The following is a 21,189-nucleotide window of genomic DNA, read 5'->3' as shown; positions in this document are numbered from 1 at the left end:
TCTCCAACGCCTCCACATCCTTCCTATAATGAGGCGACCAGAACTGAACACAGTACTCTAAGTGTGGTCTAACTAGAGTTTTGTAAAGCTGTATCATCACCTCACGGCTCTTAAACTCAATCCCGCGACTTATGAAAGCCAACATCCCATTGGCCCTCTTAACTGCTCTTTCCACCTGTGAGGCAACTTTCAATGAACTGTGAATATGAACCCCCAGATCCCTCTGCTCCTCTACACTGCCAAGTACCTTGCCATTTACCCAGTACTCTGCCCTGGAGTTTGTCCTTCCAAAGTGTACCACCTCACACTTCTCCGGATTGAACTCCATCTGCCACTTGTCAGCCCAGCTCTGCATCCTATCGATATCCCTCTGTAAGCTCCGACAGCCCTCCACATTATCCACAACACCGCCTATCTTAGTGTCGTCCGCAAACTTACTAACCCAGCCCTCCACCCCCTCATCTAAGTCATCTATAAATATCACAAAAAGTAGAGGTCCCAGAACTGATCCCTGCGGGACACCACTAGTCACTGCCTTCCAATCCGAGGGCACTCCTTCCACCACAACCCTCTGCTTTCTACATGCAAGCCAATTCCTAATCCACACAGCCAAGCTTCCTTGGATCCCTTGGCCTCTGACCTTCTGAAGAAGCCTACCATGAAGAACCTTATCAAACACCTTACTAAAATCCAAGTAAACCAGTCTTCCTGGTCACCTCCTCAAAGAACTCTATCAGGCTTGTGAGGCAAGATCTTCCCTTCACAAAGCCATGCTGGCTGTCCCTAATCAGTCCATGATTCTCTAGGTGTTCATAAATCCTATCCCTTAGAATCCTTTCTAACAGCTTACCCACCACAGACGTGAGACTCACCGGTCTAGAATTCCCTGGCCTATCCCTATTACCTTTTTTGAACAAGGGGACAACATTCGCAACCCTCCAATCCTCCGGCACCATCCCCGTGGACAACGAGGACTCAAAGATCCTTACCAGCGGTTCAACAATCTCCTCCCTAGCCTCTCGAAGCAGCCTGGGGAAAATCCTGTCAGGGCCCGGAGATTTATCTGTCTTAGTATTATTTAACAACTTCAACATATCCTCTCTCTTGATATCTACAACCTCGAGAACATCACCCCTACCAGCACTCCCTTCCGCGTCATCAAGACCCCTCTCCCTGGTGAATACCGAAGAGAAGTATTCATTGAGAACTTCTCCCACTTCCGCCACCTCCAGGCAAATTCTCCCACCTTTGTCTTTAATCGGACCTACCTTTACCCTAGCCATCCTCCTACCCTTCATGTACTTGAAAAAGGCCTTGGGATTTTCCTTAACCCTACTAGCCAAAGCCTTTTCATGTCCCCTTCTAGCTCTCCTCAGCCCTTTCTTAAGTTCCTTCCTCGCTACCCTATATTCCTCATGGGCCCTGTCTGAACCTTGCTGCTTATACCTCACGTACGCTACCTTCTTCTCCCTAACAAGTCGTTCCACCTCTCTTGTCACCCACGGTTCCATTCCTTCTGCCATTCCTTCTCTGCCTCACTGGGACATATTTATCCCTAACGTCTTGCATAAGATCCCTGAACATCGACTACATCTCCATGGTACATTTTCCTTCAAAAAGGACATCCCAATTTACACTCCCAAGTTCTCTCCTTATAGCCTCATAGTTCGCCCTTCCCCAATTGAAAATCCTCTTGTCCTCTCTGCACCTGTCCCGGTCCATGACAATTAAGTGACAACTAAGTGATAAATTATATCAACTTAAATTGAATCAATCTGATACTGTGTTACATTCTTGAAATGCATTACATTGTTGATGCTGATTATGTTAATTATAACACTCTTATTCTGAAGCGGCAAAATTAAAGATTTAGTATTGGCGAGTCCTTAATAATTCCAAAATGAACTACTTGTTAAAAGCCTATTGTTACTGTGTTATATTCCTGCTGATAGCTGAATTATTGCTTATATTTGACAGTTTATTTCAAATAATTTTAACATAATTGGCATCACAATGATAAACTTTAGACCCAATCATAAATTCTAGGCCAATTTTTCTACAGGATACATTGAGGTGAATAGTAACACCTATAAATTGGCTGAGTTGGTATTGAATAAAGGATTGTAACTTTCAAAAAACTTACTAACCCCAACTTGCCCAGTTTGAATATTAAATAAGGTGGAATAAGGGGAAGTCAGCCCATCTAAAGAAGGGCTAGTTCAAATATTTTACAGCGCCAGCGACGCAGGTTCAATTCTGGCTGCTCTCTGTAAGGAGTTTGTACATTCTCCCCATGTCTGCATGGGTTTCCTCCAGGTGCTCCGGTTTCCTCCCACATTCTAAAGGTGTACGGGTTAGGAAGTTCTGGGCATGCTATGTTGGCGCCGGAAGTGTGACGACACTTGCGGGCTGCCCCCAGGACATTCTACGCAAAGATCATTTCACTGTGTGTTTCGATGTACATCTGACTAATAAAGATATCTTATCTTAAAGATCATTTTAATGAGCCTGACAGCTTTTATTTAATATAAAAGACAAAATATACAGATACTAGAAATGTGAAATAGAAAACACTGGAACTACTCAGCAGGTCAGACAGCACCTGCAAGCTAACAAAAAGGCAACATAAGAAGTAGTAAGTCATTCAGCCCCTGAGCCTCCTCCATTCATCAACATCATGACTGATCTTCCAGCTCAACACCATTTTCCTGCACCACCACCATATCCCTTGGTTCCTTTGATACCTATTGATTGCTCTTCTGAATGCAATCAATGACTGAGCTCTACAGCCCTTTGGGTTCGAGAATTCCAAATTGTGAAGAAATTTTTCCCCACTCCAGTCGTAAATACCTTAGCCCTTATTCTAATACTGTGACATTTGTTTCTGGGCTCCTCAGCCAGGAGTCAACATTCTCTCTGTGGAGCCTTGTAAGAATTTTGTATGTTTCAATGAAGTCACCTCTCATTTTTTTAAACTCTAGAAAATAGAGGCCTAGCTTACTCGATTTCTCTTCACATCATGGAACTGACATGCTAGGACTCAGTGTGCTACACTCCCTGTATATCAATTATATCTTTTTATAGATAAAGAGACCAATACTCCATATAATACCCCAGGTGTGGTCTCAACAAGGCCCAAAATAATTATTGTAAGAAGGATTGCTTTCCACTGGCCTACCAAGGTTCCTCCCCATTAGAACCCTCTCTAAAACAAATTATATCATGTTCACTGGTATCACTTTGCCCTACACTGGGAATTGGAACCCCTTTCTGAAGTTTGAATACTCCAAATCCCTAAATCAGGATTGGTAACTCGCCCAGGTCAAGGTTTAGATTCCCCAGAGTTGTAGATCAGATCTACCTGGTCTTGCAGCCAGCTCCATCTCGTCAAAAGCCAAGCCCATCTATCCAGCTGACATGGAAATGGACAACTTATCAAGGACATTTGAGCCATGCTGTGGGGTCATAGAGGATCTTCTTCATAGGTAGTCCCTTATGATTGAGAATGACTTACTTCCATTTCAACTCTGTAGGTTCTAAGGTGATTGCTGAGGCCAATGTGGAACCTGCACATTTCCTGATGCCACCATGGCTTTAGAACATAGAACAATTACAGCACAATTCAGGCCTTTTGGCCCACAAAGCTGTACCGAACATGTCCCTACCCTAGAAATTACTAGGCTTACCCATAGCCCTCTATTTTACTCAGCTCCATATACCTATCTAACAGTCTCTTGAAAGACCCTATCGTATCAGCCTCCACCACCGTTTCCGGCAGCCCATTCCACGCACTCACCACTCTCTGAGTAAAAAACTTACCCCTGACATCTCCTCTATATCTACTCCCCAGCACCTTAAACCCATGTCCTCTTGTGGCCACCAATTCAGCACTGGGGAAAAGCCTCTGACTATCTACCCTATCGATACCTCTCATCATCTTATACACCTCTATCAGGTCCCCCCTCATCCTCCATCTCTCCAAGGAGAAAAGGCCGAGTTCCCTCAACCTGCTTTCATAGGGCATGCTCCGCATTCCAGGCAGCATCCTTGTAAATCTCCTCTGCACCCTCTCTATGGCTTCCACATCTTTCCTGTAGTGAGGCAACCAGAACTGAGCACAGTACTCCAAGTGGGGTCTGAACAGGGACAATACCTCCCGGCTCCTAAATTCAATTCCCCGATTGATGAAGGACAATACACCATATGCCTTCTTAACCACACAGTCAACTTGCGCCGCCACTTTGAGCGTCCTATGGACTCGGACCCCAAGATCCCTCTGATCCTCCACACTGCCAAGAGTCCTACCATTAAGACTATATTCCGCCAACATATTTGACCTACAGCATATTTGCGGCAAGATAGATGTAGATAAAAGAGTGGATCAGTCCAACTGAGATACAATGCTCAGGGATGGTATAATGCAGATAACTATATGGGATAGTGTGAGGAAAGACAAATACAAAAAAAAATTGAGTGATTTCCTTCTTTTAGAAAAATATAGATTACATGGCAATATGACTGGCTATAAATACAAAATTCAATATAATTGACTTCGAACAGAGATGACATACCTTGGTACACAAACAGTTGTGAAGGCATAAAGTTCTCTTCTAGGATTGGTGTTTGAGTCAGAATCCCTCAATTCTGAAAATTAAAGTAGTTAAATGTTACTTCTAACCCAGAGGGCAATTGCAATGCAGCGTTATAATGGGATGTATCATCCAGAACAGCTTGAATTAAAGAATCCAAAAATAATACCCATCAAAGCTTTATTTAAATATAAATCAATTTCAGGATTGGCTCCACTTTTCATTTTCATTGTGATGGTGTGACAATGCATAATTGTAAAAGTAAGGAAAGGACAATTCCCTGAATCACTTGTCCAGTAACAAAACAACTACAGTATTATTATTCATTACTCTGTGATTGGATTGCTCCAGAATAAATTTCTATATTGTCAGTAGATGTAAGTGTCAAAAGAGGTTTTAAATATTTTAACTATATAGCTGCAAACTAATACCATTGAGCACACCTAATAAAACCAACAAATGAATTATTTTATGCACAACATAGGAAATGCGTTGCAAGAAAAATCTCTATGGGTACAAGTACTACTTCTACACTTGAATAACTCAAGGCTTTGTTAAGCCTACAGAAATGGAGCACTTTTGAAAATGAATCAGGAAAGATTCCAGGGTATCTTTTGAGGCCAACATGAAATACATCCAATAGTCAATTATGATCTTTGTGTATTTTTGCTGAGAGTTTACTGATTGCAGAGTTGCTTCCTGAATTGCAGTCTGATTCTATCTATCTAGAGGCACAGTGGATGTGGTCTTCACTGCACGGTCTTCATAGCCTTTTTTGACCTGATCAAAGCTTTTGACTGCGGAACATTCTCTCCAAATTTGGCTGCTTACAGAAATTTTTCTCCTTTTTACATTTGCTCCATGTCATCAGCAAGCTATCATACCAATGAATGTCTACAACAGAGCCACTCTGAGGAAGGACTGGAGTCAAAAAGGTTACATCATTGGCCTAGCACTTTTCTCAAACTTCCTTGCCACAGTGTGGCACCTCACCCCCAGCAAACATCCTGTGAGACTGCTGTCAGAACTAAAGGGAGATTGTTCAATCTTTGGCAACTACAACAAAAGTCACCCGGATCTTAGTAATCAAACTGCAGTATCCAGATGATGCTTGTGTTTGTATGCTCAACATCTGTAAGACAAAGGTCTTCTCCCAACCTGAACCTACTACATCACACTGCCTTTGAAAATTAAGGTTCACAGTGAAACCCTGAAAAACATGACCACTTTCTATGACTCAGGAGCCACCTTTCGGTGAAGGCATGCATTGATGATGAAATCCACAATTGTTTTCAATGCACCAAGCTGTGGTTGATTGAGGAAAAAGATACTTGAAGATCGATCTCAGAGCTGGTTCTTCTAGTCAGTAGTGATCCCTGCCGTCCTATATGAATCAGAGAAATGAACCACCTACACTAAACACCTCAAGGTAGTGGAAAGATACCATCAATGTTGTCTCTGCAAAATCCACCTTATTCATCAGAGAACCAACGCCAGTGATTCCCTCCCAAACCAACACCCCCAGCTTCGGGCCAAGAAAGCTCACCAGCACCTTTACTTCCTCAGGAGGTTATAGAAATTTGGCATGTCCCCTTTGACCCTCACCAATTTTTATTGATGCACCATAGAAAGCATCCTATCGGATGCATCACGGCTTGGTATAGCAATTGCTCTGCCCGAGACTGCAAGAAACTGCAGAGAGTTGTGGACACAGCTCAACACATCATGGAAACCAGCCTCCCCAGCATGAACTCTGTCTATACTTCTCGCTGTCTCAGTAAAGCAGTCAGCATAATCAAAGACCCCACCCACTCCAGGCATTCTCTCTTCTCCCCTCTCCCATCGGGCAGAAGATACAAAAACCTGAAAGCACGTAGCACCGGGCTCAAGGACAGCTTCTATCCCACTGTTATAAGACTATTGAATGGTTCCCTAGTACGATAAGATGGTCTCTTGACTTCACAATCTACCTTGTTATGACCTTGCGTCTTATTTGTCTACGTGCACTGCACTTTTTCTGTAGCTATTACACTTTATTCTGCATTCTGTTATTGTTTTACCTTGTACTACCTTGATGCATTGTGTAATGAATTGTATGCAAGACAAGTTCTTCACTGTAGCTCGGTATATGTGACAATAATAAACCAATTCCGATTCATTACACTCAGTCAGCCACACTGAGTAGGCCATGCCACTTGCACACCAGGCTCCCAAGGCTGACGTTGTATTCTGAGCTCTGTCATAGGAAGAGATTTCCAGGAGGACAGTGGAAAAGATTCAAGGATACACTAAAAGCCTCCTCAGAAGTCATACAACATCACCACTGACTCCTGGGAATCTCTGGCCCATGACCGCTCAAAGTGGAGAAGGAGCACTTGGGATGACATTGAGAATCCATGTTCATGCACCACAGACACACAGAAGCCCTGCATAAATGATGAAAGGACAAACCACCTCACAAAATGCCACTGGCAGGCTGTTAGATATCTCCTGCTCTATCTGCCTAAGAGTTAGGCATCTCCTGCTCTATTTGTGTATCAGTTCCTACACTGGTCTCATCAGTTTCCTTAGAACAAACAAAACTGGAGTAGAAGCAAATCATCCTCAACTCCAAGGGAATGCCCGAGGAGGAGGAAAAGGAGTGACAGAAATAATCTAATGATAATTTTCTGTATCTATAGATTATTGATTTTTCTTGTACATCAAATCTTTTCAATTTTAAGCTATAATATTGATGCTTCAGGAAATTTGTCAGTTTGACTTCTTGAAGCCTATAATAATAATGTTGGCTAAGTACACTGATGTGTAATTGAAATTTAAATTTGTGGATATCTTTGAATTTAGAGATTAATTATTATTTTTGTAGGCAAGTTTTTTTCTGTGAAGTGGTTATATGCACTTAAGAGAAAATCTGCCTGGTCCAACTTTAGCAGTTGCAATTTTAAGAAAAGTCACTAGGAAAGATATGTGATAGTGTAGTTTTCAAACTGCTGCAAATAACTGCAAAAATAAAGAACTAGGAAGTAACACTTTTGTCTTATTTTGTGTGGTGGAGAATGAAGGAATGCTATAAAAAGCAAAAACCAGCCTAACTGTTCACAGATTAATGATTCAAATAGATTAGAAGATTCTATCATGTAAAGCTTCCTTCATAATCAATGAGCTACTCAAGAGGAAGCACGATATTCAGTGTAGCCTCTATGTAGACATGCTATACATTAATTTGCTCCCTAGACCAGTTGAAATAGAAGTGAGGCAACTAAACAAAGCATCCAATCTGAGAGTGAAAATGGGGGAGGTGGCTCTGAACAATGTATTCCTGTCTTTTCCTTTCACTCTTATTTTGTAGCTTTCCATTTTGTTGTTCAAAAATTGTATTACTCCAATCTGTTTTTGCGAAGTAGAAACGATAATCAGGAACATTTCCACTTTCTACTTCTATGCTGAATTGCCATATTCAAGCCCAGCCTCATAAACATAATCTAGAAAAAAAGAAGGGAATGAACAACTCATTATAAATAATTACATCTTAAAGAAGCAAAACCTAACTTAAATCACCTCCTACGAAGCTAAATTAGATAGCTCCCAAAAATGGGTGCAGAGATTGTGATGCGTGAATTAGCACGCCAATTTCATCTTTCTCTACACCTCCAATTCCATTTCCTTTTGTAAATTTCCTGAGAAAAAAGCTTTGTCCCAATTCAACCATATATACATTTTCAGATTTAACAGATTAGCACTTAGGGCAGTACTTTCCCCAACATTTTGACTAGATTTTTACTTCTACTTTTGATCCTCAAATACTCATTGAAACCATTATTGTTTCCCAAATAACTTGATGCAGTTCTCAGCTCTGCTCCCTTAAGTGCAAGGGGTGTGGCTTTCAACAGATATGACAAATATTGGTTCAGCTATTCACTATCAAATATAGTTTGATCTCATAAAGAACAATAGGGCCCTGTTTTCATATTAGGACTGCAGAGTCACTCTCTGCATTGGACTTCCAATGCCTTTGTGGAATTCTAATCTGTTGCTCTCTTTCAAAACAATGCTGACCATAAGAACATTAGAAACCGAAGCAGGAGTAGGCCACTTGGCCCTTTGTGCCTGCTCCGCCATTCTAATCAGATCATGGTTGATTTTCTACTTTAAAAATACTTTGTGTGGGTATCAAATTTGGAAAGAAGAATTGTTACGGACTCGGTGAAAGTCCCTTTAAGATAGAGTGTGTGTGTGTGTGTGTGTGTGTGTGTGTGTGTGTGTGTGTGTGTGTGTGTGTGTGTGTGTGTGTGTGTGTGTGTGTGTGTGTGTGTGTGTGTGTGTGTGTGTGGCGTGCTTAAGTCAACAGAAAATAACGGATGTAATGACGTTGTTGAAGAGGTCAGTCGAAGTCAAAGAGAGAGAGAGAGAAAAGGGAGAGAGACACCAGCCTGCTAGTTTCTCTATCGATGGATGAGAAACAATAACTGTGTCTGCCACTGAAATCCATGTATGGAAATTGGAAGTAATCCGGTGGAGTTCACTTTGTTGCTGACCTGTAGAAGGAAACAGGTATTTGTGTGGACGACCACGATTCGGATGCTTTTCGGGGTGAGGAAGTCACTACCGAGTCAACACTGAGGTGTTGTTTAGGCTCCATCGTGGAACATTTGGATTTCGTAATTACTCTCCCTATGTTCTCTACATCTATGACTTATCTTCAGACAACGGTGGTTGTTGAAGAAGCCTTTGCTCATGTTTCACCTTATGGCTTGCGGAACTGAACTTTAAGAACCATTCCTGGACTTGGAGTTTGGGACTTTGCCACACACACACACACACACACACACACACAAAGAGTTTAGTTTTTGGGGTTAATGTTCAAGGTTTAACATTTTTGAATTCTAACATACTAACATTTTTACTTTTATTTTTCATATTATCATAAGTAGTGATTAATAAAATAGTTTTTAACACTGAATCATGACTCAGTGTGTTTCTTTTGTTGCCAGTTCGTAACAAAATTGGGGGCTCGTCTGGGATCCAACCCAAAGATTAACGAGTATCGTCTGGGATCGTTCCCCAGATTGACGAGATTCGTTCGGGATTCAATCCAAAGATTGTTGAGGGAGGTCTGATAAATTCTTTTCTTTTTAATTGGCTTGTGTGTGTGGAAACCAGCAACAATGGATACATTTTTGAAAAAACCCTCTCCTGGAGGATTGCAGGGGATGAGGAAGCCTGATTTGGTGAAAATTGCTGCAGAGCTACATCTTGAGGCAGTAACGCGATTTATGAGAAAGGCAGATATTCAGAGACTGATAGCTGGCCATTATGTGGAAAAGAAGGTGTTTGAGGAGGAAGTGTTAAAACAGTTTCCTGGCAGTGAACTAGCGATTTCTGAGGCACAGGTGCAGCTGGCAAAGATAGAGGCTGAACGAGAGCAAACCCAGTTAAAGATAGAGGCTGAACGGGAACGAGAGCTAACTCGGGTGAAGTTAGAGGCTGAACGGGAACGGGAACTAATTCGGTTAAAGTTTGAGGCAAAGGAGAAGGAAAAACAGAGGCAGCATGAGTTAAAAATGAAGCGTAAGAGTTTGGAACCTGATTCTGATGATGGGTTTGTAGCCAGCAGGGAGGTTTGATTAGTCCCTCCTTTTGAGGAAGATCAGGTTGATCAGTATTTCCAACATTTTGAAAAGGTTGCTGTGAGTTCAAACTGGCCAAAGGAAGGATGGGCTCTTATGTTACAGAGTGTAATTAAAGGTAAAGCTCAAAAAGCTTATTCTGCTTTGTCTGTTGAGGATGCAGCTGATTATACCAAGGTAAAACAAGCTGTGTTAAAGGCCTATGAATTGGTACCTGAAGCTTATAGACAAAAATTTAGAGACATGAGGAAATCTGCAGATCAAACTTATATGGAATTTGCCAATGGAAAGAGAATATGTTTTGAACGATGGTGCATGGCTAAAAATGTAGATGGGGGTTTTGATAAATTGAAAGAATTGATGTTAGTAGAAGACTTTAAAAGATGTGTTCCAGCTGAATTAACAACATATTTAAATGAAAAGGAGGTGGAAACATTACAAGAAACTGCTAGGTTGGCAGACATTTATGTTTTAACCCATAAATCCAAATGGGGACAGCCTAAAACCTTTCAAAAGAGTTATAGGGACAATCCAAATAAACCGGAGATTAAATTGGGAGGTAATCAAAAAGGGAAGGATGAAAAGAAGCCAGTGCTGGAGAAACCTGTTAAGCGTCCTTGTTATTACTGTAAGAAACCTGGCCATGTGATAGCTAATTGTGCCCTTTTGAAGAAAAGGAAGGAAGCCGTGCCCAATGCTTGCTTTCAGGCAATTAAAAATCAAAAAGGTTTAGGAGATGCTGTTAAAGATCAGTTCTTGCAAGCGGTAAAAGCTGAAAAGTTGGAGGAGGTGAGAAAGGAATTCCGTTCTTATGTATCAGAGGGTTTTGTTTCACTGAATGATGGGTCACCCCAGGTGCCAGTGAAAATTCTTAGAGATACTGGGGCTTGTCAATCTCTCTTGCTGGACAGTGTTTTAAATTTTGGTGAAGAAACTGACACTGGTGAGGTAAATCTAGTGCGAGGCGTTACAGGTGACACCATGTCTGTCCCTTTGCATAAGGTGATTTTAAAGTCAAAGTTTGTAGAAGGACCTGTCGAAATAGGGATAAGACCTAGTTTACCAGTGGAAGGAGTTTCTTTGTTATTGGGCAATGACCTTGCGGATGGAGAATTTGTCCCTGTGGTACGGTTAACGACCAAACCAAGGATTGATGAGTCTGAGAATGATCCAGATGTTTACCCATCATGTGCAGTGACTTGAGCTAGAGCTAAAGAATTAGCCAAGGCCGACAATCCTGTGCAGCCTGATGTAGTTCCCTGTGACAGTCCTAAACAGGAAGAAAATTATGATGCCTTGTCTGAGACTTTTCTGTCTTCACTGGGAGGATCAACATCCTTGTAGTGAGCCTTTGTCTTTGTCGAGGAAGGAATTTATGGTGGAACAGACAAAGGAGCCTGACTTGACAGAATTGAAAGAAAAAGCACTCTCATGTGAGGAGATTGAAAAAGTGCCAATTGGCTACTATGTCAAAAATGGAGTGTTAATGAGGAAATGGAGACCTCCTCATGTCCCTGTTAATGAGGAATGGGAAGTTATTCATCAGGTTGTGGTTCCAAAAGTTTATAGCAATGAAATTTTAAATCTGGCTCATAGTATGCCTTTGGGTGGCCATTTTGGTGTGAATAAAACTGTAGGGAAGATATTGAAACAATTCTATTGGCCTAGTTTGAGAAAAGATGTGGTGATGTTTTGTCGAACCTGTCACACATGTCAGATGGTAGGTAAACCAAATCAAAAACCTCCTGTGGCTCCACTGAAGCCAATTCCTGCTTTTGGTGAACCCTTTTCGAAGGTGATTGTGGACTGTGTTGGCCCATTACCAAAGTCTAAGACTGGAAATCAGTATTTGTTAACCATCATGTGTGCCACTTCTAGATTTCCAGAGGCAATACCCCTTAGAAATATTAAGGCCAAGACGGTGTCAAAGGCTCTTTTAAAATTTTTTACCTTGTTTGGTTTGCCAAAAGAAATCCAATCTGATCAAGGCAGTAATTTTATGTCTAATTTGTTTCAGCAACTAGTCTATGAGCTGGGAGCAAAGCAGATTGTATCATCTGCATATCACCCAGAATCTCAGGGAGCTCTGGAGAGATTTCATTCTACTCTCAAAAATATGCTGAAGACTTATTGCTTTGAAAACACAAAGGATTGGGACAAAGGTGTTCATTGACTTTTGTTTGCCATTAGAGAATCAATCCAGGAGTCATTAGGATTTAGTCCGTTTGAGCTTGTATTTGGACATAAGGTGAGAGGACCTTTGGAATTGTTAAGAGAGCAATGGGTTAATGAAGAAGTGCACTTGAGTCTGTTGGACTATGTCCAAAAATTTAAAACTCGGTTGGAGAGAGTCTGCCAGCTAGTGAGAGAGAATTTGAAAACCAGCCAGATAAGAATGAAGACATGTTTTGACAGACGTGCTTGGCCTAGGACATTTGCAGTGGGACAAAAGGTGTTAGTATTTTTCCCTAGCCAAAATAATCATTGCAATCTCATTTTTCTGGACCCTATGTTATTGAATCCCAAGTGACTGACTTGACATATATAATCAAAACACCAGATAGACGCAAGAAAACACAACTCTGTCATGTAAACATGCTGAAGCCTTATTATGAGAGAGATTCAGTTGTGGCCATGGTGGATGATATGAAGGTTTTTTCTAGAATGCCTGATGTTGATATTGAGGAAGGCCAATTTAGACCAAATATTGTTCCATCGAAACTAAAAAAACAAAATATCCTGGAGAACCTTGAAACGAAGTTGGACCATTTACAAGTTTCACAAAAACAACAGATGAGAGAATTAATTTTAAAATTTAAATATCTGTTCCCAGATGTTCCAAACAGAACGTCGATAATTACCCAGGATGTTGATGTTGGGGATGCAAAACCAATCAAACAACACTCATATCGAATGAATGTGGAAAAAAGTAAACTTGTTGATCAGGAGATAAAATACATGTTGGAAAATGATATTATTAGACATTCTACTTCAAACTGGAGTTCGCCCTGTGTTATTGTGCCTAAACCTGATGGAACTGTTAGATTTTGTACAGATTACAGGAAAATGAATGCTGTAACGAAGTCAGATGCTTACCCTATTCCTAGGCTGGATGATTGCATAGACAGAGTGGGAAAGGCTAAATTTCTTACAAAGATTGACTTATTAAAAGGGTACTGCTGTGTTCCATTAACAGACAGAGGAAGGGAGATTTCTGCCTTTGTAACCCCTTCTGGATTGTATGAATATAATGTTTTGCCATTTGGAATGAAAAATGCTCCGGCAACATTTCAACGAATGATTAATTCAGTGATTCATGGGTTAAAACATACAGATGCCTAAATTGATGACTTAGTGACCGGGAATGATACTTGAGAGGATCACATCTCTGCGTTAGAAAGGTTGTTTGAAAGACTTTCCGAGGCTAACCTTACAGTTAACTTGGCTAAAAGTGAATTTGGCCATGCCACTGTGACGTATCTTGGTTATGTTGTAGGTCAAGGCAAGCAAGCTCCTGTTCAGGCAAAAGTTCAAGCAATATCTGAGTTCCCTATTCCCACAGGTACGAGGACTGTTAGAAGATTTTTGGGAATGGTTGGATATTATCAAAAATTTTGTAAAAATTTTGCTGATATTGCTCTTCCCCTAACTAATCTTCTGAAGAAGGGAGTAAAGTTTGTTTGGACAGATTCTTGTCAAGAAGCATTTGAGAAGCTGAAAGCCATTTTATGCTACCATCAAATCACCTGACGTTGAAAAGCCATTTTCATTAGCAGTAGACGCCAGTGATGAAGCTGCAGGCGCTGTGTTGTTGCAGAAGGGTGACCTTGATGATATTGACCGTCCAGTAGCTTACTTTTCAAAGAAATTTAATGAGCATCAAAAGAATTATTCCACCATAGAGAAAGAATTACTGTCGCTTGTTTTAGCCTTGCAACATTTCAGTGTATATGTTTGCACTGCTCAGAAACCATTGACTGTGTATACAGATCATAACCCATTGGTGTTTCTGAGCCGAGTCAAAAACAAGAACAGAAGGCTGTTAAATTGGAGTTTAATTTTGCAAGAGTTTGATCTCATGATAACTCCCATTAAAGGCAAAGATAATGTGATTGCTGATTGTCTTTCCCGATGTTGAATGGGAAACATATATCTTTACTAATCTGATATTCTGTAATTGTGTAGCATGATAATTATTCACATTACTAACTGTATGCGCGGTTAAATTTTTCTTGGGAAAAATTCTTTTTAGGTGGGAGGTGTTATGGACTCGGTGAAAGTCCCTTTAAGATAGAGAGAGAGTGTGTGTGTGTGTGTGTGTGTGTGTGTGTGTGTGTGTGTGTGTGGCGTGCTTATGTCAACAGAAGATAACGGATGTAATGACGTTGTTGAAGAGGTCAGTCGAAGTCAAAGAGAGAGAGAGAGAAAAGGGAGAGAGACACCAGCCTGCTAGTTTCTCTATCGATGGATGAGAAACAATAACTGTGTCTGCCACTGAAATCCATGTATGGAAATTGGAAGTAATCCGGTGGAGTTCACTTTGTTGTTGACCTGTAGAAGGAAACAGGTATTTGTGTGGACGACCACGATTGGGATGCTTTTCGGGGTGAGGAAGTCACTACTGAGTCAACACTGAGGTGTTGTTTGGGTTCCATCGTGGAACATTTGGATTTTGTAATTACTCTCCCTATGTTCTCTACATCTACGACTTATCTTCAGACAACGGTGGTTGTTGAAAAAGCCTTTGCTCATGTTTCACCTTATGGCTTGCGGAACTGAACTTTAAGAACCATTCCTGGACTTGGAGTTTGGGACTTTGCCACACACACACGAAGAGTTTAGTTTTTGGGGTTAATGTTCAGGTTTAACATTTTTGAATTTTAATATACTAACATTTTTACTTTTATTTTTCGTATTATCATAAGTAGTGATTAATAAAATAGTTTTTAACACTGAATCATGACTCAGTGACTTTCTTTTGTTGCTGGTTCGTAACAGAATGAAAAAGCAAATTATTACATAAGTGGAGTGAGACTACAAAATGTTGTACTACAATGGGGTCTTAGTGCATGAAACTCAAAAGGTTAGCTGTCGGTACACAACTAATTAGGAGAATGAAATGTTGGCCTTTGTAGCAAGGGAAATGGAGTGTAAAAGTAGTAATTTTTTAATGCAGTTTCGTAGTGTACTAGCAAGACTACACCTGGAGTACTGCGCAGAGTTCTGCCCTCCATATTTAAGAAAAAATAATGCATGCTTTGGAGGTGTTGCAGAGAAGGTCATTAAGTTGATTCTGGGATGAAGGGTTGATGTGTGAAGGAAAGTTGAGAAATTTCAGTCTATATTCACTGAAGTTTAGAAAAATGAGAGATGATCTTACTGAAATGTAAGATCCTGAGAGGAATTGACAGGGAGAATGCTGCGAGAATATTTTTTTCCTGGTGGGGTATCCAGAACAAAGGACATTGCTTCAGAATATGGGAGCACCCATTTAAGATAGCTGCACAGACAAATATGGAAATCCAGAAGTTAATTGAAAGTGTTAGCTTGCTCCACTACAAAATGTGCTGTTGTTTTTGTTAATGCAATTAAAATAGAATTGGTGAGGTGAATTTCATTTTTTATACACCATTCTTATTGCAAAAGCAACTGTAAGTATTAACCCTTTTGCAATGTACTAGAATAAAATTATTTTTTGAACAATGTCTCTGGCTCTGAACAGGAAATTTTATATCCACTGGATGTCAGCCCACAAATATGCATACTTATTTTCTTAAAGTTTGACAAGTGCCTCTGCCTTCCTGGCATATAGTTTTGATTTGTCTATTCATCTAACTTTTCTTACATCATTAGTAATGAGAGTCTTCTGGAACATAAAGAAACATAGTTGTGTGTTATTATTACAATTAAGTGGAGAGCTGTAAATATATAGTTTGCACTGGTGATGAGAGTTATTGAATATTCTTTTCATGGTTCTTTAGCACATCAATGGTTAGCAGAATGTGAGAATGGGTAGGCCAGTTGATTCCTTCAACCTGTTCCAATCAACAACCAATATTGATTCCATAATCCTGAATGTCCCTGTGTAACTAAAATGTAGCATAATCTGTTCTGAAATTTTCAATTAATCTAGCCTCAGCAGCTTTTTGCAGAAAGTTCCAGATTTCCACCAACTTTTTTTGGTAAGAAGTGCTTACCATATCCCTGAATGATTTAGCTCTAATTTTAAAAATGATGCCCCCTTGTGTTGAATACCTTCTGCCAGAAGAAATAACTGTAGGAAAGCTGGGGAAAATTACAATGAAGCTCATCTGCCAAAATCATTAGAAATAACTAATGCCCCAAAAATCACCAGCTGAGGTTTGACCAAGGGTTTATAAAACTGAAACATAAACTCCCTACTTCTGTATTCAGTACTTCAACTAATGAAGGCCAGTATCACGTCTGCCTTCCTAACCACATTGTCCACCAATGTTGGCACCTTGAAGGATCTATGAACTTGTACTCTGAGGTCCCTCTGTCCCTCAGCACACCCTAAGACCCTACCATTCACGGTGCATGTTCTAGCCTCATTCAAACCTCCAAAATGGATCACCTCACATTTGGTTGGATCAAACTCGATCTGCTTTTTCTTTCCAGCCCATTCATCAAATATTGATGTTGTCAGTGAGAGCATTAACAAAGTGTTTAGATGAACACTTGACTCGTTCAGGCATAGAGGGTTATGGACCTGGGTGATGGGGTTAATACAAAAGTACAGCAATCAATAGGGAGGAAATAAAGTGGGAAATTGACCTGTGGAAAGAGTTGAATGACAAAAGATCCCCAAGAACTTGATATCTGGAGAAGATTGATGAGTTAAGGTGTGCAATGCCACAGAGAGGTATATGAACACAAATTTGAGAATTTTTAAAATAAAGGCATTGGTGAACTGGGAACCAATATGGATCAGCAAGCACAGCAGAGATGGATCAACTGAACTCAGTGTTGGTTGAGAAAAGGAAAATGAAATTTTGGGCAAGCCTTTTCAGATCAGTGACTAGGCATGGATATGGTGAAATCTGAAATTAAAAACATGATTTCAATTGCAGATTGGCTGAGGAAGGATGGAGACAAGTGATATGACAGATATGGAAGTAAATTATTATAGAATGTTGGATTGAAAGTTCAGCTCAAGGCTACATGTGACACTGAATTTAAAGACATTCTAATGCATCCTGTAACAAAGTCTAGGAAGGACAATGGAATTGATGATTAAGGGACAGTCTATGACAGAAACAAAGACTCTTCTAATCTTTGGTACAAATTTTAGCTCATCTAGGATTGGCTTCAGACAAGTCATCTGACAACACAGGGATAGCAGATAGATAGCAAGAGGTGGTACTGAGGTAGAGCTGGGACTGATCTCCGTACAAGTGGAACCTGAAGGAGTGTTTCTAAATAATATCATTGGGGGGATCATGCAGAAGCAAAAAGAGGAGTCTAAGACAGATCCATATGAGGCTTCAGAGGGGATGACTAAGGTGTGTGCAGTCACTGCATAAGATTCTCTTGTTGTGACTGAAAAGAGTGACCCAGATGTGTGCCATGTGTATTATTTGTAACTAGAACCAGATGTTACCTCATTGTGGTTGATCCTTCACTGTTTCCAATCAACAGTTTTATTTCCTATTTTTGCAAGAAGGTGGTTCTCAATGATTACGGTAACATAGCCAACGATGCCACAATCTCCAGCTCTACATTACTGGGATGTTACTTGGTCCCGTAGCTTTTACTAGATCCAGTGCCCATGGCCATTTCTTGATATCATATGCAGTAAATTGAATTGGCTAAAATTGAATTGAACTAGCTTCACCAGGTCGGTACCTCATTTTTAGGTATAAGAGGTGCTGCTCCCAGCATGCCCTTTTGCACTCCTTATTGAATCACCGTTGAATAAGATTATGGATGAGCTTTTACCTTAATTGTAATAGTAGAATTGAGATATGCCAGGTTTTGAGGTTACATATTCCGCTGCTGCTCCTGATCCACATTACACGGATGCCCAATTTTGAGCTGCCAGATCTGTTCTGAATCTCTCCCATTTAGCATGATTGGAATATTATGCAACATGATGGAAGGTATCTATAATGTAAAGATGGGATATTGTCTTCATAAAAGACTGCATGGTTGGTGGTCACTTCTTTCAAAGCTGTTGTTGACAGATGCATCTGCTGCAGATAAATTGGTGAGAACAAAGGCATAAATGTATATGGTGCTGTTACGCTCACTAACTGCCACTGCTTCGGTTTGACAGCTATGTTATCTGGGATTCCAAGAGTTTGCTCCTATGGGGCTGGACATTAAAGTCTTCAGAGTACATTCTGTACCTTTGCTACTTTCAGTGGTTCTTCCAATGTTGTTCAATATAGAGGAGCACTGATTCATCAGCTGAAGAAGGATATTTGGTAGTTATCAGAAGGTTTTCTTGCCCACGTTTGACCTGATGCCATTAGTCAGTGTTGAGCACTCCAGAGCTTCTCTCTCTCTATCTCTCTCCTGTACACTACTGTACCACTGCCTCAAATGAGTCTGCCCTGCTAACATACAAGGTTGACCCAGGGATTGTGATGGAGAAATCTGGCACATTTTCTCTAAAGTATGACCAAATCAGGCCATTGCTTGACTGATAGCTCTCCAATTTAGATGCCAATCCCTGGATTGTGAGGACTCTCATCTTCTCAAGTGACATTCAGTTGTGGTTCCACATTCGAGTTGCTCAGATGGCAGGCAGAAATTTATATTTTGCCAGGATTATGTTTGGGGCTATTGTTTACTGGTCTTTATAGTGTAAATAGTCATCTGATATCACAAACTCCCACTGATCAATTTGGAACTCTTCTGCAAATAGTAACTGCTATTAGTTCTTGTTAATTTTAATGTGAGATTGCTACATTTTTGTTCACCAAGGTTATTAAGATGTTGGGGAAAAATGTGGGCACATTGAGTTGGATCATTGCCTGATCCTATCATTGAACAGACTTGAAATGTTAAATGGCCTACCATTAAACCAATTGTAGAACGTTGTGGTCATTACCAAGAGAGATTAGGAAATTCGCCTAAGGACCATCTTACCTTGGATATGGAGACATAAGAGACTGCAGATGCTGGAATCTGGATCAACACACGGAAAGCGCTGAAGGAGCTTAGCCAGACAGGCAGCATCTGTGGAGGGAAATGGACAGTCCACGTTTCGAGTCGAGAGCCTTCATCTGGACTATCTTGGACGTGGGTCGTGGCACTCAGGCCACTGCAATCTCCATGACGCCCGCAACGAAAAGCAAATATTTTAAAGACCCTAGGTTTCCCCTTCAGTGCGATGGGCACCGTTGCTTTTCGGGCTGTGGGACAAGCCCAGGCAGCCTCACTAACCGTGGTGACTAACGTCCACCCTCCACCTTGGCATCCAGGTACCAAACAAAATGGCAACCACAACACCGTTCCCGCATGGAAAGCTCGGCAACGGGTCGTCATGGTTACAGCCGAAGTATCGCGATATTCGACTGTCATCAGCCAGCGGTCCCGCCCACTTCCTCCAGGCCTTCCCCCCCCAACCCCCAATCTCCCTCCCTCCTTCCTTCCTTCCCTCCCTCAGCTACCAACACAAATCTGTCTGCCGGTGAGTGCGCTTGCAGCAGCCCGCCACCGGACCACTCGAGTGACTGGCGAACGAAGATGTCCGGAGCAGTGCTGGAGCTGGAGTGAGGTGTCATCAAGCTGAGGGGAGGTGGGCCACTTGAGCTCCAGCGTCTCCTCTTCGTCCAACTCTTCACTCGAGTTCGGGGGGTGATCGGCAGTCGGGGTCCAGACAGGCGACATAAATGGGTGAGTGAGAGAGAGTGTGTGTGACAGAGCGGCGTGCCAGCCGGAGAGTAGACGGCGAGCTTGGGCTGGGCTGGGTGCCTGCGATCTCCCACCCCCACCCCGAACCCGTCCCCGTCCTCGTCCTGCCAGCGCGTGCATTCGCGCGCCCCCGCCTGACACGTTTGCAGCGGTGAGAACCACCGCAGCACCATCCCCACTGCTGTATCTGCATCCTCCCTCTGCCCAACCCTGGTCACTTTTATGGGTATCACCGTGCAACAGGCCGAGATTGTTCACGTCTTTTGCTAATCATTGTTAAGCGAGGAGGTTCACTCGAAACCAATACACTGACATGGCGTGGGCATATCTCCGGAGTGTGTACCAATAAAGAAGGCGAATTTTTGAGATAGTCAAAGCTTTGCAGCAGGCTGCACACAACTGCAAAGTACAATGGAGCGTTTGCACAGCTGAGAAACTCGTCTCCTGTTCGAAAGCATTTTGCATGACATCTTTAATGATTTTACGAACTTATCATCTGTGCAATGTTGTACAGTCATCCAAATATCATAGCAGACCTTCCCCTCCCTACTCTTTTGTTGCTGATTTGGTTTTTTTTCTGCTTGATAAACAGTTTCCTCTTGTAATCTGGAGGAAGCCTTGTTTATAACTATTGGGCGATGTCTCTGTGCCAGTCAGTACTTTGGTTGTAGTACAGCGCAGTGTTGAATAAATTTAATCAAGGCTGTTTTAGTTTATTAATCCTATAGTATACAGTCTCAGTTAAATAATTCAAAGGAAGGAATTGCTAGTGATTAAAATGATTGATGGATCCACGTTTAATATTGTGCATTTGACACATGTTCTTAACCATGGCTCATTTGGTGGATCTTTGTTTCTAAGTCAGCAGGTTGTAAGTTAAAGTTGCAGTCTGGAAATTTGAATGCATTATTCCAGGCTGACATTCCAACAGTGAGAGTCTATCCTCCTTTTTATTTTAGATGATGCATTTTTTAGATAAGATATTAAACCAAGATCCATTCTCCCCTTTCAAACGGACACAAAAGTTCCTAAAGATTTTTGTTTGAAGGCAGCAGAAGAGTTGTTCCCATTATTTGAACAATATTTATCCC

General features: G+C 41.3%; 2 protein-coding genes across 2 annotated transcripts in view; one reads left to right on the top strand and one right to left on the bottom strand.

Annotated features, from left to right (window-relative positions):
* LOC127569382 (retinoschisin-like) overlaps positions 1-19,652 on the bottom strand; it is a 40,154-nt gene extending 20,502 nt beyond the window's left edge. Inside the window, exons 1-2 of the mRNA XM_052013977.1 lie at positions 19,331-19,652; positions 4,572-4,644 (exon numbers count right to left, since the gene is read on the bottom strand). The gene's annotated coding sequence lies outside the window, so the exon portion shown is untranslated. The remainder of the gene's footprint in view (positions 1-4,571; positions 4,645-19,330) is intronic.
* A 127-nt stretch (positions 19,653-19,779) lies between these two features.
* sh3kbp1 (SH3-domain kinase binding protein 1) overlaps positions 19,780-21,189 on the top strand; it is a 172,501-nt gene continuing 171,091 nt past the window's right edge. Inside the window, exon 1 of the mRNA XM_052013549.1 lies at positions 19,780-20,080. Coding sequence (XP_051869509.1) covers positions 20,077-20,080 — 4 coding nt within the window. The 5' untranslated portion in view covers positions 19,780-20,076. The remainder of the gene's footprint in view (positions 20,081-21,189) is intronic.

The sequence above is a fragment of the Pristis pectinata genome, chromosome 4 (genome assembly GCF_009764475.1).
Source record: "Pristis pectinata isolate sPriPec2 chromosome 4, sPriPec2.1.pri, whole genome shotgun sequence".
NCBI lineage: Eukaryota > Metazoa > Chordata > Chondrichthyes > Rhinopristiformes > Pristidae > Pristis > Pristis pectinata.
The sequence above is the reverse complement of the archived record's forward strand: the minus strand, read 5'-3'. Positions and strand labels throughout refer to the sequence as shown.